Raw genomic sequence first — 16,657 nt, forward strand, 5'->3', positions numbered from 1 at the left:
AGGGAGGCCTTGGTGTGCTGCGATTCATGGGGTCGCAGAGTTGGACATGTCTGAGCAACTGAACTGAACTGAATAATGATGCAAGAAGTAAGTGTCAAGGATATAAGGCAGAACCAGACATAGAGGCTACTCTCCTCACATCAGAACATCATCTAGATTGATGATCAAAACAGATAAGTCATCTGATGCTGGGGCTGCAAGAGACAGCGATAGAGCTAACGGTAGAAGAAAACAGTCACAACAGCCTTGGAGGAACAGATCTGAGATTGTTTCCCCCTACCTTCTCCTATGAACAAGAACCCTTTTTGAGCCTGTGGGCCCTTCCCCAGGTAGGTAAATGTTCAATGAAGATACCTACAACATGGGCTCTATGGAGGTAGAGGGTGTGTGGCTGTGGATGAGAGTGAAAGTGCTTTGTGGAGTTCCGGGCAAACTGTTTGGAATACAATGGAGGCCGGTTTTAGAAACCAGGAAGTGATTTTTGCCTCCTTTGCACATGCCCTGGGAATGGTGGACACATAATGGCCATAGTCACCTCTTTTTCATGCACTGATGATAAGGTTGCGTGTGTTAGTCACTCAGTTGCATCTGACTCTTTGTGATCCCATGGACTGTAGACCGCCAGGCTCCTCTGTCCATGGGATTTCCCAGGCAGGAATACTGGAGTGGATTGCCATTTCCTGCTCCAGGGGATCTTCCTGATCCAGGGATCAAACCCAGGTATCCTGCATTGCAGACAGATTCTTTACCATCGGAGTCCCTAGGAAGGCAAGAATAGTGCTCACTTAGGAGAAGGCAATGGCGACCCACTCCAGTACTCTTACCTGGAAAATCCCATGGACAGAGGAGCCTGGTAGGCTGCAGTCCATGGGATTGCGAAGAGTCAGACATGACTGAGTGGCTTCATTTTCACTTTTCACTTTCCTGCATTGGAGAAGGAAATGGCAACCCACTCCAGTGTTCTTGCCTGGAGAATCCCAGGGATGGGGGAGCCTGGTGGGCTGCCGTCTATGGGGTCGCACAGAGTCGGCCACAACTGAAGTGACTTGGCAGCAGCAGCAGCAATATACAAGCAATACAAATTATACAAATGTACAAATTGCAGGCTAAAACCGAAGTGAGCCAAAGCTTCTTCATTATTTTGTGACAGAACTTGATTTCTGTTAAAAGTTGCTTTTCTAATTAGTGGTATGAACTTGATCTCAGCCAATCACGTTTTCTTCCCTTACTCTGGGGTTTCATCTAGCTTCTGAGAGAGGCCAGTGGACTGTGACAGTTTTGGATGAGGGAGAGAGGGGAGCATAGATGTCTGCTCTGAGCTACCTTCTTCTGAAGCCATTGTCAGCTGAAACATCCATTCTAGTCTTTGGGAAGTCTTGTGCTGATGATCAGTGTGGCTCCATTGTGTTACTCCTTGCAGGTTTGTGAGAGTCAGTTTTTCTCTCTGCTTTTGTTTACCTCCTAAATAAACTACCTGAACCCAGTCATTCATTGTCTGAGGCTCTGCTTTTAGGAGGAGCTGAACTAAGATCTTTAAAGATGAAAATTTCAGAGCTTGGGTAGGGTCTTTGTTTATCCTTGGGATCAGTATTAAGAAGTTTATGGCTTAATACTGGCTCTTTTTTGTACTTTAGGCTCAGGAATGGAGAAGGCAATGGCACCCCACTCCAGTACTCTTGCCTGGAAAAATCCCATGGACGGAGGAGCCTGGTGAGCTGCAGTCCAGGGGGTCGCGAAGAGTCAGACACGACTGAGCGACTTCACTTTCACTTTTCACTTTCATGTGTTGGAGAAGGAAACAGCAACCCACTCCAGTGTTCTTGCCTGGAGAATCCCAGGGACAGCGGAGCCTGGTGGGCTGCCGTCTATGGGGTCGCACAGAGTCGGACACGACTGAAGCGACTCAGCAGCAGCAGCAGGCTCAGAAAGGCACAGTTTGAAAGGGTATCGGTAGTGGAATGAACATGTGGAACTTTTTCTTTCATTATTTTGTGATACAGTAAGGCTGTGTAACCAACTACTCAAAGACTGTTGTCAAGGTGACAAGTTCAGTTTATTTAGGCTGCACTCATCTGGACAGCTCTGCTTCAGACTGTGAGTTGCCTGGATTTAGCTCCAGAATGTGAGTCTGCCTTGTATACATTTGTTGTGGAAACAGGCTGAAGGGGCTGTAGCTCCCAGAAACATGCTCTTCTCATAGCACTGATGCACTGAAAAGCAAGATACAAGCCAAACAGATTTAAGATCCTTGATTGCCTTCTGTCTGCTAGTATTTCACTGACCAAAGCAGATCAAGCTTAGCATCCATAGGCCACGAAGGTACACTGTCCACCAGGGCAGAGAGAGTAGCGTGAATAATAATCACCATCATGTGTATTAGTGTTATAGCCTTGCAAAATTATCAGGCAGTTAGGAAATGCGCTTCCTTCTTCTGGGTTTAAATTTATATTTAGGAATTGTCTGTCCTTGAGACATGTGTGTGTGTTTGTGTTTTTACTTGCAGCCTGCGCATGGTTAATCCAGGACTTACTAAGTGGACATTCCAAAGAAATCAAACTATCTTTAATCCCCCTGGTGGGAAGACTTTGAAGATGGCTAGATGTGGAGAACAAAAACAAGTTGAATAGTCCTTCTGGAATTCTTGAGAAATCATTTTGGTTTTACTGAGTATTTATGACTTAGGAAGGGGGAATGCAGTCTGGGGGGGAACCAACCTCTGCGTAGGAAGGCGTCAGATTCTGAAATGGTGGGTGCAAAATCCTGGAATAAGGGTTTGGAGCAGGAGAGAAAATGGGCTGAGAATAGGAGATCAGAATTAGAAACTAGCGGGCTTCTGACGAGGGGCCCCTGAGAAGAATTTAATGCTGAGTTGCTGTAATCTGGCTGGTAAACAAAGTCACAATTAGTAAACTGTTGCAAATGACTGCTCTCACATGCTGTCCCTGTAGTTATTATTTTTTTCCTCAGCACTTCAGTTAATGCTGTCACACAACTTTGTGTGTTGTCAAAAAAAAAAAAAAAAGTGGAAGACTGGCCTCTAAAGCAAGGGGAAATATACCTGTTAAAGTAGATTCTTAAATTGCCTTTAAGAAAGCCCAGTGAACTTAATGGAAACCTTCGCCTTTTAGTTTTTACAGTTCATTTAGGAAATATAATAAGAGAAGGAGATCCTGTTTTTGTTGGAAACATAAGCTTCTTTTTTCTTTTTGCCTTAGTGAGGAACCATTTATTCTTCAGATTTATAAGCATATTGTACATATTCTGGTTAATACATCAAGCGTATAATGTGGGAGTTCCTTTAAAAATGTTAAGATCGCACATGTTAAACTCAGCTACACATTATATTAGGTTATGAGACAAATGTCACTTTTAATACCACAACATATACATATTACACTTTTTTTTTTCTCACTGACAGAGGAACATGCCTTTCAAAAATATTTTATTGGATGAAATGTTTTTACTCTCAGGAAAATTTTGGTTTTTAATATAATTTATTATGCCTTTTAAAATTCTATTTGATAAAAGCATTTGGTAAAGCATTACAAATACCTGTAAAGAAAATATAGTTTAAAATTCTGAGGGAAATATTATATAAGTTTCTTCTTTTTACATTTTCACAAAAATCCACACAGGTACTAAGAAAGACTGACAAAAATATTTCAAGTCTGAACAATATGTTCCATGTTGGAAACATTCAAACATGACTTTATTTAACTATTAAAGCTTCTCTTGATTGAACCTTTGGCTATGGTCCAATGGTTGGTTGGGGTTTTAACCAGAAAAAGATACTGTTAGAAGGATGAAAAAGAAAGCTTCATACAAATTAGCACTAGTTTGGGAATGGGGTCAGGAGGTGTTTTCATCTGTTATTTTTTATTGGCCTCTCTGGGCCTTAGCTTTATTTTTTCATTGATTTATTTTTAACTCATTGAAAACTTAGTTATTTTTTTTTCATTGTAACTCTCTGGTACTTTTCAGCTTTATGTAATACTTTTTGATGTGCTGCAATTTTCCAAAATTCTATTTAACACTGTGAATCATACAACATGTGATACCTCCATGATAGAGAGATACTGCCATTCCTTCAGGGGGACATCCTCAATACATCGTGCGTATTGCTCTAGAAATACCCTCATTCTGCACAATCGGGGGTGAAAGTCTGTCTTACCAAATTCACTTTAAAGCAAGTGACAGACCCTAGGGTTCCCCTGATCTACTTCAGTGGCGTTCTCTTCCTGGTCCAGCAGCCTAATGAAGTTCAGAGTTCATGGAAGGATCGCAAACAGCCGACTGAGTGGGAGAATGCCAGTACTGTCAGTGACTGGAGCCTTTGTGAGAGCGAGAAACTAGGGCCTCGGCAAATTCATGAATTAGAATATGTGAGCATCTGGGTGAGGTGAGATAAAACACGTAAGTAAAACAAGATTTCAGGGGTATTTTCAAGGGTCTAAAATACCTTTTCTTTTTTGGCCAATAAATTAGATCATGACACATTCTTGTAATTATTGATTATCATACAGCTCCTACCTGAAAGAAGTTGGGGATATTTTTTCCCTAATGCCTTTACACTGTGCATGTTCGTTTAGTGCAGGAATAGGCAAAATCAAATGCCTAATGAACGCGTGCCGGTCAGGCGGCCGTGATAAGCAGCATGGGTGGAGAGAGTACCATGGGACGTGTGTCCAAGTCTGTAACTGCTCGGCAGCTGCTACTCAGCTCCGGTCAGCTGCTGCTGTGAGGGAAGATGCATCTGACAGTCAGGTTTTATGTGAAATCTTACAGTTCCAATAATCACTCCCATTTTTAAAACATTTAACATGCCAAACAAAATCTAGCTGAGGGTCAGATGCTGCCTGTGGGCGGCCAGCCTGTGTCCTCTGAGTTGAAGCTTGGAAACAATTTGAGAATTTGGAGACTATCATCCGTAAGACTGGAGAAGCGCCTTCGGTGTCAAAGAACATAAACTCAAAGATCCAGAAAAACCTGCTCTAATGAATGTAGTTTAAAACACAACAAAACCTTCCATTGGCTCTCCCTACGATGAACATGTTCCTCTTATTACATTGCTTTTCCATGTTATGAGTGGTGATTTCCTGTTATGACCATTTAAAACAAAAATTATGACTAGGAATTGGCCAAGTCCCTAATACAAGCTTGTTCTAAGAAAGTGGTATCAATAGCTCTCTCAGTATTTAGTCTGTGGCTGAGAAAGGAGAATGTGAGGGGGAAGAGAGGAAGGCCAGCACTCACAGCCTGAGTCGCAGTCACCTTCAGATCCTTGGAGGCCTCTCCATGGTACACCAAGCAAAGAATATTCTGCAACTGCTCACACCAGCCAGTGCAGGGTTTGAGGCCTGTTTCCGGATCTGAATAACCCAGCCTTTCCCCAAAGTGACCTAACGGCCTCTTCCTGAATGAGCAGCACTTTGGAGCAGAAAAGCCTGGGATAGTGAATCTAATTAAGAGCTCCTTCATTAGAGACTTTCCAAGCCCTTCTCTGGCATCAAAATTTGAAGAATCATATGGCAAAGACAGGGGACAAGCTATTAGAAACTGTCTTCCTTCCTCTCATTTTTTTTTGCAGGTTGCTTTTTCAAAGTAATCTGTTGCCCTGTGTACCTTTTATTTTGAGACATGAAATGGGAGGCCCGAGTAGGCGTTCTCGTGTGGTATGAGGACCAGGTGTGAACTGTGGCCCCAGAAAGAACAAAACATTTGACTTGTGCAAGCAGGGAAGACGTGCTTTGTGCAATCAATTCAGGAAGTTGGATTTACTGCTTGAGCTCCTAGCTTTCAAATATCCAGTTTAGGGAGAAAAAGAAAAAGTACCACAAAGGATATTAGAAGCAGAAGAATCAATGACAAAACACCCACTTCAGACACAGGCAAAATCTAAGGGGGAAGGAAGAAGCGTGACTATCTCCAGCTTCGGACCAGCACGCATTTTAGTTTTCCTCCCTCAGAAGGTCTACCAGAGCTTGGAGCAGCCGGTCGTCCCTGTGCTTGTAAGGTTTCGTGTTGTAGAAGCCATCGACATAGTCGTTATACAGACTGTCCTCAGAGTCTTTAAGCTGGGAGGGTTTGTTCAGCCTTTCCAGGGCTTCATAGAAGTTTTCATAAGGGATGTTGGGCTTCGCACTTGGGGGCTTCTTTGGTGCTTGCTTTGAGGGTGAGTTTTTGCTGAAAGCGCTCTGCAGGAGTCTCAGCATGGCCTCAGAAGGGGCGTCCTCTGCCAGCTCATCCCTTCTGCCCCCGACTCCACTGCCGCTGGGGCTTTGGGATGCCTGAGCGTTCTCATCCAGGCCCTCTTGTGTAGGCTGCTCCTGAAACACAGAAAGCCACCGGCCAAGGGGAGAAAGCTCGTTATTTAGGAGCCAGCAAGGCAGCTACAACACACACCCACTGCCTGTCCCTCACGAGGCTGTCTGGGGAGCAGAGAGAGTGCAAAGCTTGGACTCATACTAACTGGGGTTTCAGTCTGCATTTTCCCATTCACTAATTCATCTTTGAAGCGAAGTGAAATAAGAGTCACTCAGTCATGTCTGACTCTTTGTGACCCCATGGACTATCCAGTCTATGGAATTCTCCAGGCCAGCATACTGGAATGAGTAGCCTTGCCCTTCTCCAGGGGCTTTGGCACCTTTTTAAGTGGGGAAGTTCAGAGGAAGTTCTCCCTGAACTTCCCCTGTCATATGGCAGGAAGAATTCCTCCGTTTCTTGTGGGTTTTGAAGTCTGAATGGGATGATGTAGGTGAGTGCGCGTACCTGTTGGTTTCCTTTGCTTTTCGGCCTGCTATAGTAGAATGCATGTTATTTAATAACACTGAATTCATTCACTTTAATGTCTTTTTTTTTTATCATATATATAATTTCTTTATTTTTTTTTAAATTTTATTTTACTTTAAAGTCTTAAGTTCTGGATGGAAAAGTTAATTGTAAAAGACAGTATGGCCTTATCATATGGAAAATCAACAGTGTGGCAATCCCTTTCCTCCCATCCATGTTTTGGGAAGGAGCTGCTGCTAAGACAGGCAGGAACTCCTGCAGAGGCACCAGTAATGCTGTTGTGTGGCAGCTCTCTGGAGGCCTCTTGCTCTGTTAGGAGCTGCCCTTTCAGCTGTTGAATTGTCAGAAAGGGTCTGGGAAGAGCCTTGGGCAGTGGTCTAGGAAAGGGGGGCACTGGAGAGATCAGAGAAGCGTTTCTTGGTCACCTGTTGTGGAACTATTTCACTATTTTAACAATCAAAAGAAAAGTGAAAGTGAAGTTGCTCAGTCGTGTCCAGCTCTTTGTGATCCCATAGACTATAGCCCACCAGGCTCCTCCGTCCATGGGATTTTCCAGGCAAGAGTACCGGAGTGGGTTGGCATTTCCTTCTCCAGATCTTCCCAACCCAGGGATTGAACCCAGGTCGCCTGCATTGTAGGCCGACATTTTACCATCTGAGCCACCAGGGAAGTCCTTAACAATCAAAGGGCTCTGTTAATACCCCTTAGGGAATCTTGGAGGAAAATTTCCTGCAGGGTGCCCCCTGCCTCCAGGACTGTGATGAGGAGGCCTCTGTGATAGGGCCCCAGCGGAAGCTATTTTGCAGAATGTAAATGGGGCTAGAATATGAGCTGAGGCCTTCACACAGCTAGTTTATACCTTTCTTGAATAAAGAATGTCTTTGTATCTTCCAAAACACCCGTCACAGAGCCAGGCCTGTTCAGGGAAGGTCGTCCTGGAAACTCTGATAACCTACCTGCTACGATCTGAGGCACAGTGCCAGAGGCCTGGGGGGACACACAGATAAAGAAAATGTGTTTTCTGCCCATCATCTGATAAGGGAGAAGCCAGTGGCTTCTGGCTGAGACCTGGGAATGTAACTGACTGACTTCAGCTTTCCTCAGCAAGTTTCTGAGAAAAACCGGAATTCTGTAGCTCCCCTTGGAGTTACCAAGAAGCATCAGTTAAGGAATTAGTAAAGAGAAGCGTGCATGATTTGGTCACTTGACCCTTGGTCTTCTTTCTGTAAAATGAACATACTGAGATCTATCCTTTTTAGGTTATAAGCATTATAAGTTAAATGAGACAGTGTGGAAAATCCTTTAAAACTAGGTGCAATACCAACATTAGGTATATGTGAGCCTACAAAAAGATAGCTTTCTTTAAAATTTGATACTGTTCTAAATGGAGAAAATTCATGTTCAAGAATTGAATAATATTGAATTCATTCATTTTAATTTCTAAATTTTGGATAAAAGAAGAAGTGAGACAATTTTCTATCAAAAATAAAGTTCACTTCTACTCCCTTTCCTCCCAACCCATTTTTTAACTCACTTCCTGCCTAAAAGGGGCAGGTTCACCCACTACATTGTTGATTGCGCGTGCATGCTAAGCCACTTCAGTCATGTCCAGGTCTTTGTGACCCTATGGACCGTAGCCCACCAGGCTCCTCTGTCCATGGGATTCTCCAGGCAAGAATCCTAGAGTGGGTTGCCCTGCCCTCCTCCAGGGGATCTTCCTGACCGGGGGATTGAACCCACATCTCTTATGTCTCCCACATTGGCAGGCAGGTCCTTTACCACTAGCGCCACCTGGGAAGCCCAGTTCAGAGAAGAGCATGCCAGGAAGAACAGAGCCGCACGGACCTCCCCAGAGTCCACCACCTTTTCCACGCCTCTTCGGTCATTCTGCACGGTGTTGTAAGACGTGTACACCCGGGGCTGTTTCATGTGCTCTGGCTGGGAAGAGGTCCCGTGCAGGATCAGCTTCCAGGTCACAATTCTTCCTTCGTTTTGCATTCTTCCAGACTAACGAATAAGCATACATAATGTTAGTGTGTGTTCTGAGCAGTATAAAACACACGGCTTCAAGATAGCTGAGAGATTTTATAGTGAAAACCTAACTTTCAAATTCTGTGCATTCCGTGTGTAGAGCTCTGTGTACAAAGACATAAACCACTAGACTCACTCTTGCGATGAAAACGAGTAGTTGACAGGTTCAGAGATTTACAAACTGGTTGTTTTTAATTTATAAAGGAGAACTCTCTGTGTGAACCTTCTTTTCTATATTGCGTGTGTTCTTGAAAAGTTGACAGTACCTTATATAATGGGAATTATATTTACCAATTATCAACTTGTAGAAACATTCCATTGGAATGAAAGTCTAGAGTATTATAAATAGCCTTCAACACTGAGCAGTCCTTAAGAACTGTATATTTGTGGGAATAATAATTTTTACAGGCTCGACAATTATGTTAAAAATAATGTGCTAAAATCTAAAATATCTAAAAAAAAAACAAACAAACTCTAAAACTGTAGCCAGATTTTGCAAACTTGATATAAAACAGTCCCATCTTGGTTAACAGATTTTCTTAGTTTCCTTGTGGTGACATTGAGTTAAAGCATGGAGGCCAACTTCAGGAACAGAACCATCAACTAAAAACGTTTTCTTCTGCCCCGTATGAGAGCAGAAATTTTTACCACTTCCATGGCTAAATCACAATTTTAACAGTCTTTAGGTGAAAGCTATTCTTGGAGAAAAAAGTAACAATGACTGTAGAATTTCTATTAATTTAATGGACATCTTCAAGGATTTAAAATCATTTATTTTTGAAAAGTTATCTAGACATTAAATCTGGTACTACTGATACTTATAACACTGCTAGCTCTGGAGAACTTGAACCTGAAACACCATTCATTTATATGCTCACCTATAGAAAATGCTGGAGAAATGATATAAAAATAAATGACTCAACTGAATTTGAATTTTGCTCCGACACTATATTTAGGGACTGTGTCACAATTATAGAAGAATATCAGAGTGTTAGCAAACAAAGAAAACTGAGAAATACTTTTGCTTGTTTCATAACTGAAATAAAACAAAAAAAATCATATTAAATAAAATATCTTGTCTAACAAGTAAACTACTTCTAAATAACCACTGTGGTAATATTGTTAAGAGTTTCTTTATATGACCCCAGCAGATGTTAGTCACTCAGTCATAACTCTTTGCAACCTCTTTGCAACCTCATGACCTGTAGCTTCCCAGGCTCCTCTGTCCATGAAATTTTCCAGGCAAGAATACTGGAGTGGGTTGCCACTTCCTACTCCAGGGGATGCTCCTGACCCAGGAAAGGAACCCCCATCTCTTGCATCTCCTGCATTGATAGGCAGATTCTTTACCACTAGCACCACCTGGGGAGCCTTGACCCCAGCAGAGTGTCATAGTAAAGCTGGTGTAGTATTTACAGCCATGCTTGTAAATACAGCTGATTCTGGTGTCTGAGTAGCTCACGTGGCTGGCTGTGTTCTGACATGGAAACATTTGTCCCACAGTCTGTCACGATGTGTATCAAAATGTTTTTTCTTCCTTCTTACATGGCTGGTGCCTAATTTTTTTTTTAATTATTATTTTTTTAGCCAAGTGGGCAGAGCTTAAAACATATATACCTTCTCCTTGGCCTCTCTAAGGAGTGATCAAAGTTCCTTTGGGTCCTTACTGTTGGGCTAACTTTAAAAGTGCCTCTGAGTGTTTAAAAGTGAGCTTGTGGGTCAGTAGCCTTTCATTCATACTTACCATGTCTGCAATTCGCAAAGTCCAAGTGCCTATGGGGTTCTCTCCCCACGTGTGAACAGACATGAAGTCCCAGTTCTTAAAGCCATTGGGAGAGGTGTCCCGCTCTCTTTCAGCCAACAGTACGGTGCTGGTTCCTGTTTTCATGCAAGAAACACAAGTTAATGTGTGTCCTGACAGAACCGATAGCAGGACGCACTCCAGCGTTTGATAACTGAAAAAGAAAGCGGGGAGACATAAGCCTTAATTTCCCTTTGAATATAATGCCAGGATGACAACATGCCCAAGGGAAAAAAAGGTTTATTCCCAGTACGTAGTGCATTGCCTGGCATATAATAAGTTCTCAGTAAACATCCTAGAAAAATACATAATGGCTGGATATATTGAATAAGGTTTATTTGAATAAGGAGAACTCAGAGAACTATGCTTATGAACTACATTGAAGAAGAGGATCAGAGACCTAACATACATATTAATGGAACTATCATTTTGAAATTTAAGAGAAAAATTTTTAAATTTAATAGATTCCTGGGTCTATAATATAGCATAGACATAATAAAACCATGTATAATTTACTAATATCTTTTGATATAAAAATTCCTAGTAAGAGTTACTGTAAATGTTCACATCCAAGTTCTCTATAGATCAGTAAATAATATTTTCAAGAGAAAATGTCAGTAAAAAAGCATTCTACCAGTATTTGGGGCCAGTTCCCAGATATTAAGAAAGCACATTTCCAAAATTAACAAAGCCAGCTCCAAACCTCTAGTAAGTTCATATTCTAGAAGGATGTTATAGGGATAGCTCATCTTTTTCATACATTACTTATAGGAATTGAATTTAGTCACTTGAATCCTATTAAAGTATAAAAAAGGATTGGGACAGCTTCTCCTAGTTGGATTGTAGCTTGTATTTCACAAACTACCACTCATGATCTTGTTTGATTTAGTAACTTTACAGGAAAGGACAAATATCAATATATCATATCATATACCCTTAATCATGTAATTGTGGAAAATTTCTTTAGTCTTCCTAACTCTCATAGATCAGAATTCTCAGTTTTTTAATTAATTCCTTGGATGTGTCTGATGTATCTGTCAGTTAAATTATTAGACTAACTTTCACTAATGAGAGAAATGAATGATATGGATCAGTGACATGGGAAAATGAACACAGTTTCAAAATGCATAACTCAGAGGGTTTATTAATTGGTATTATCTGAGTAAATGTCATTCTTCGCTTATCTAAGGATCAGTTGAAATAAACAGGGTAGATAGAGTTCTGATGCTAAAAAAAATAAAGCATATTTTTTAAGTCCTGAAAGTATCTATTGAAAGACTTAGGCCTATATATAAGCAAAAATCAATCATCGATTTGAAATCATTTAATTTATGCTTAAAAATTTAAACACATAGTTTAGAATAAATTGAATTTTTTTTTTTTTTAAACTTACCAGCGGCCGAAGTGAGGGTGACATGAAGGTCTCCTCTGCGGGAATATTCAATTGTTGCTTCAAATTGCACATGTTCCAGTGACTTGATAGCATTTTCTTGACCTTCACAAGCTCTTGTTGGAATTTCTATGATGACTTCTCCATTAGCTTTCAGGGCTCTAAATACATTAAAGAATCATCAGTGAACAAAGTTGCATCTCTTCCTTACATTTTATGGAAATGTGTACACAGCACTCTTAAGTAGATACTCGGCTAGGCGTGTTATCTCTGTTATGAGTAGAACCCCATGAAGACAGACCGGTAAATCTCTGGAGGAGGAAATGGCAAGCCATTCCAGTAATCTTTCCTGGAAAATCCAAGGACAGAGGAGCCTGGCAAGCTATAGTCCATAGGGTCTCAAAGAGTCAGGACTGAGCATACCAGCACGCATACATACAGATAAACAGAGCAGAGTAGAAACCCAGAAATAAACCCACCCATTAGACCTGAAACTGTAAAAGTTCTAGAAGAAAACATAGGGACAAAGTTTCATGACATTGGTCTTGGCAGTGATTTAATGGATATGACAATAAAAGCACAGGCAGCAAAAGATAAATAAAAATAAACGAGGACCACAACTAATACAATTATGTAAAGTTTAAAAATAAAATAAAATTAAAAAAAAAAAAAGTCAACATTCAAAAAACTAAGATCATGGCATCCGGTCCCATCCCTTCATGGCAAATAGATAGGGAAACAATGGAAACAGTGAGAGACTTTATTTTCTTGGGCTCCAAAATTACTGTAGATGGTGACTGCAGCCATGAAATTAAAAGACGCTTGTTCCTTGGAAAAAAAGCTATGACCAACCTAGACAGCATATTAAAAAGCAGAAACATTACTTTGCCAACAAAGGTCTGTCTAGACAAAACCATGGTTTTTCTAGTAGTCATGTATAGGTGTGAGAGTTAGACAATAAAGAAAGCTGAGCACCGAAAAATTGATGCTTTTGAACTGTGGTATTGGAGAACACTCTTGAGAGTTCTTTGGTCTGCAAGGAGATTCAACCAGTCAATACTAAAGGAAATCAGTCCTGAATATTCATTGAAAGGACTGATGCTGAAGCTGAAATGCCAATATTTTGGCCACTTGATGTGAAGAACTGACTCATTGGAAAAGACCCTGATGCTGGAAAAGATTAAGGGTGGGAGGAGAAGGGGACGACAGAGGATGAGATGGTTGGATGGCATCATCGTCTTGATGGGCATGAGTTTGAGCAGGCTCCGGGAGTTGGTGTCGGACAGTGAAGCCTGGTGTGCTGCAGTCCATGGGTCACAAAGAGTGGGACATGACTGAGCGACTGAACTGAATTGAAACACTGGATTCATTAAGTCATTATTTCAAATAAGTTTTTGTTTGTTTTAGAGCATCTACCATGATTCTGTCTCTACTTTAGTTGCTAGGGTTCCAGAAAGAACAATACAGAACTTAAATTTTTCTGGGGAAAACACACAGGATAATTTTCAAATAAATATTCTGTAAAAAAAAAAAAAAAAAGCTTCTGCACAGCAAAGGAAACAGACTGAAAAGGCAGCCTAAGAACAGTAGACAATACGTGATAAACGGCTCATCTCTAAAATACATAAGAACTCCTATAACTTGATAGCAAAAATCCTAACAATCTGATTCAAAACAATGAGCTGAGGACCTGAATAGACATTTCTCCAAAGAAGACATACAAATGGCCAATAGATATGTGGGGGGCGGGGGACAAAGTTCACAGTAATTAATCATCAGGGAAATTCAAATCAAGACCCAAATCAAGATACCTATCAAGATCAGGATGACTATTACTTAAAAAAAATTAAGATAAAAAAGATAAGACAAGTGCTGGTGAGGATGTAGAGAAACTGGAGCTCTTGCACAATTGGTGGGAATGCAAAATGGCACAGCCAGTATGTAAAACAATATGAAACTTCCTTAAAAAATAAAACTACCATATGATCCAGAAATCTCACTTCTGGATATTTATTCAAAAGAATTGAAATCAGGGTCTCAGAGAGTTACTAGCATCCCCATGTTCATTGCAGTATTATTCTTAATAGCCAAGCTGTGGGGACAACCTAAATATTCCTCAATAGATGAATGGATAAGGAAAATATGATATTCATATACAATGGAACATTAGCTTTAAAAAAGAAGGAAATTCTGCTATATGTGACAGTATGGATACAATGTGAGGATATTATGCTGGGCGACTGAACCAGCCACAGGTAGATAAATATTGCATAATTCTATTTATACAAGATGTCTAAAATAGTCAAATTCATAGACTCAGACAGTGAAATGTTGGTTGCCTTGGGCTTGTTGGGGTGGGGGGATGGAGAGTTACTAATCAGTGGGCATCAAGTTTCAGTTAAGCAAGATGAGTAAGTTCTAAAGATCAGCTATACATTGTACCAATAGTTAACAGTTATGTATTGTACACTTAACAACTTAAGGGGGTAAATCTCATGTTGAGTTCTGAACATAAGGGGAGAAAAGTAAATGGTAAGGAACACAAACACAGATATTTAAATGCAATAAACTATTTGTTATGGCATCAAATCCAAACAGGTTTGTCTTATATTAATCCAAAAATGGTCCATTACTGAAACATACCTTTTTCAGAAATGATTTTATCTCCCTGACGCATGCCCTCCAAGCCTCCCACCCTTGAGTATTTTGTGTGAGTGTGCCTTCAGTATAGTTGTGGTTGTCTTGATACCAGATTCTGCTTCTGCACCTAGATGTAGTTGGACAAGTATATTCTAAATGAAAGCCTTGGGGCATAAAGCGGGGTTCTTTTGGAAGTCGGTTTTGGGTAACACTGGTTGGCAAGTACTGCATCTCATCAATTCTAAGATGCATTAAAAAAAATTTAACATCTTTGAATTTGGGATGAATTTTAATAAACTGATGATTTGTAATAGTTTAATTGGCAGTGATTTTTCTTAGTGGTCTATAGGACAGTGGAGCACATTTAGTTCAATCACTCAGTCATGTCCGACTCTTTGCGACCCCATGAACTGCAGCATGCCAGGCTTCCCTATCCATCACCAACTCCCGGAGCTTGCTCAAACTCATATCCACCGAGTTGGTGCACATTAGCTTACTGCTATACTGTTGGAGATGGGCTATGAAAGGAAAATACAAGTGTGTTGTTAACATGATTTGCAAATCTTCGGTCTCTGTGACTTCTCATGGAGCCGCAGGGAACACTGGCAAATGCCATCCCTATCTACTTCAGAAGGGCAGGGGAGAAAAATTAGGCAGAGTGACAAGCATCATTCTCAAATAGTGCCATGGCACACAATTGTTTAAAATTCCTGGAGACACTTACCTGGGCTCAAAGTCATTGTCCTTGACAACACATTCCTTCTTCTCAGGCACACTGCTCCAGGTGCTGGGATCAGCCAAATCCACCAGAGCTTTGGCATTTAGCAGCCCGAATCCAAATCGACTGTTCACCATCAAGCCTGCTCCGTTCTTTTTCCATCCAGGGTTATTGGCCAGTGGGTCATACTCAGAGGTCCATACAACCAAGTGCTGCATATCTCGCCAGGTGAGATTTGGACTGGACAGGAAGTGACCGAAAGAATGTTCAGGGGCAAAAGGGAGTTTCGTCGCAAAAGCAAGTGTTAAAAATAAGCATCTCCATTCAGAGATGGTAAGGTGTCTTTTTGCAACTGTGCCTCTGTAATTTTAATGTGCATCACTATTGGTATATCTTTCATTCAGAATTAAAAATTCAGTCTTATAAATTATTAAATTTTGGTTTTCAGTGCTGTAGAAATGTAGGACCAAGTTCTAATGACTTACACTTGACTGGAGCAAAAATTGAAAATGATGACACTTCCTTTGTGTCCTCCATCCTTATGCTGTCCCTTATCAGCCTTAGAATTTTCAACATTATGAACCCACAGTTGAGGTCTTGACTTAGATTTAGACACAGACTGGTTACCCACTCCTAAATATTTTTTTGTCTCTTTTTTTATATGGCAAAAGTGTCAAGAAGCTCTTAGCGACTTGAGCTCATTCTTACAAGCACCATGCTGAACAGAGTGGGAATATGCAAGAAAGTAGTTCATGTCTTTAAGAAGCTTCAGTCAGTTCAGTTGCTCAGTCATGTCCGACTCTTTGAAACCCCATGGACTGCAGCACATGAGGCTTCAAATCCAGTAAAAGAACTAGTCTTTTTAAAAACTGTATCTATTGAATCCTGTATTCATAGCATAATGTACTGTTGGACTTACACCCATGGTGGATTCATATTGATGTATGGCAAAACCAATACAATATTGTAAAGTAAAAATAATAATAATAAAAAAATGATAAAAAGGCAAAATATTCAGATTAATACTTGTTTGGCCAGTAATATAGCATGTAATCAAATTACTTAAAAAAAGAAATAATTCTTTGGGAATGGAAGGGTTCTAGGAAGGCTCTTCTAGGAGGAAATATTTTGAGATGAACTTTAAAGGATGGGTAGAACATTAAGAAGTGGAGAGAGAGAATGAGAGATGAGGCAATGGAGCAAAACCTCTGAGCAGGGGAAATATAGGATATGCCCAGAGTATGGTAACAGTCTGGTTTATTGGAGCAGGGAAGAGGTGAGGAGGAAT

General features: G+C 40.7%; 2 protein-coding genes across 4 annotated transcripts in view; one reads left to right on the plus strand and one right to left on the minus strand.

The window, feature by feature from the left end:
* Positions 1 to 16,657, plus strand: part of CAST (calpastatin) — a 770,242-nt gene that overhangs the window by 344,090 nt on the left and 409,495 nt on the right. The gene's annotated exons all lie outside the window — the stretch shown is intronic.
* Positions 5,747 to 16,657, minus strand: part of PCSK1 (proprotein convertase subtilisin/kexin type 1) — a 43,737-nt gene continuing 32,826 nt past the window's right edge. The window contains exons 10-14 of one of the 2 annotated variants that reach the window (XM_086413239.1): positions 15,376 to 15,609; positions 12,015 to 12,172; positions 10,565 to 10,698; positions 8,653 to 8,796; positions 5,747 to 6,326 (exon numbers count right to left, since the gene is read on the minus strand). In XM_086413239.1, the coding sequence (XP_086269365.1) occupies positions 5,949 to 6,326; positions 8,653 to 8,796; positions 10,565 to 10,698; positions 12,015 to 12,172; positions 15,376 to 15,609 (1,048 nt within the window). In that variant the 3' untranslated portion in view covers positions 5,747 to 5,948. Of the gene's footprint in view, positions 6,327 to 8,634; positions 8,797 to 10,564; positions 10,699 to 12,014; positions 12,173 to 15,375; positions 15,610 to 16,657 lie in introns of both variants that reach the window. The other variant, XM_086413238.1, reaches the window with a different exon arrangement.

Source organism: Bos grunniens, chromosome 7 (genome assembly GCF_055505025.1).
Source record: "Bos grunniens cultivar Pamir isolate PY7600 chromosome 7, Bosgru_T2T1.0, whole genome shotgun sequence".
NCBI classification, from domain to species: domain Eukaryota; kingdom Metazoa; phylum Chordata; class Mammalia; order Artiodactyla; family Bovidae; genus Bos; species Bos grunniens.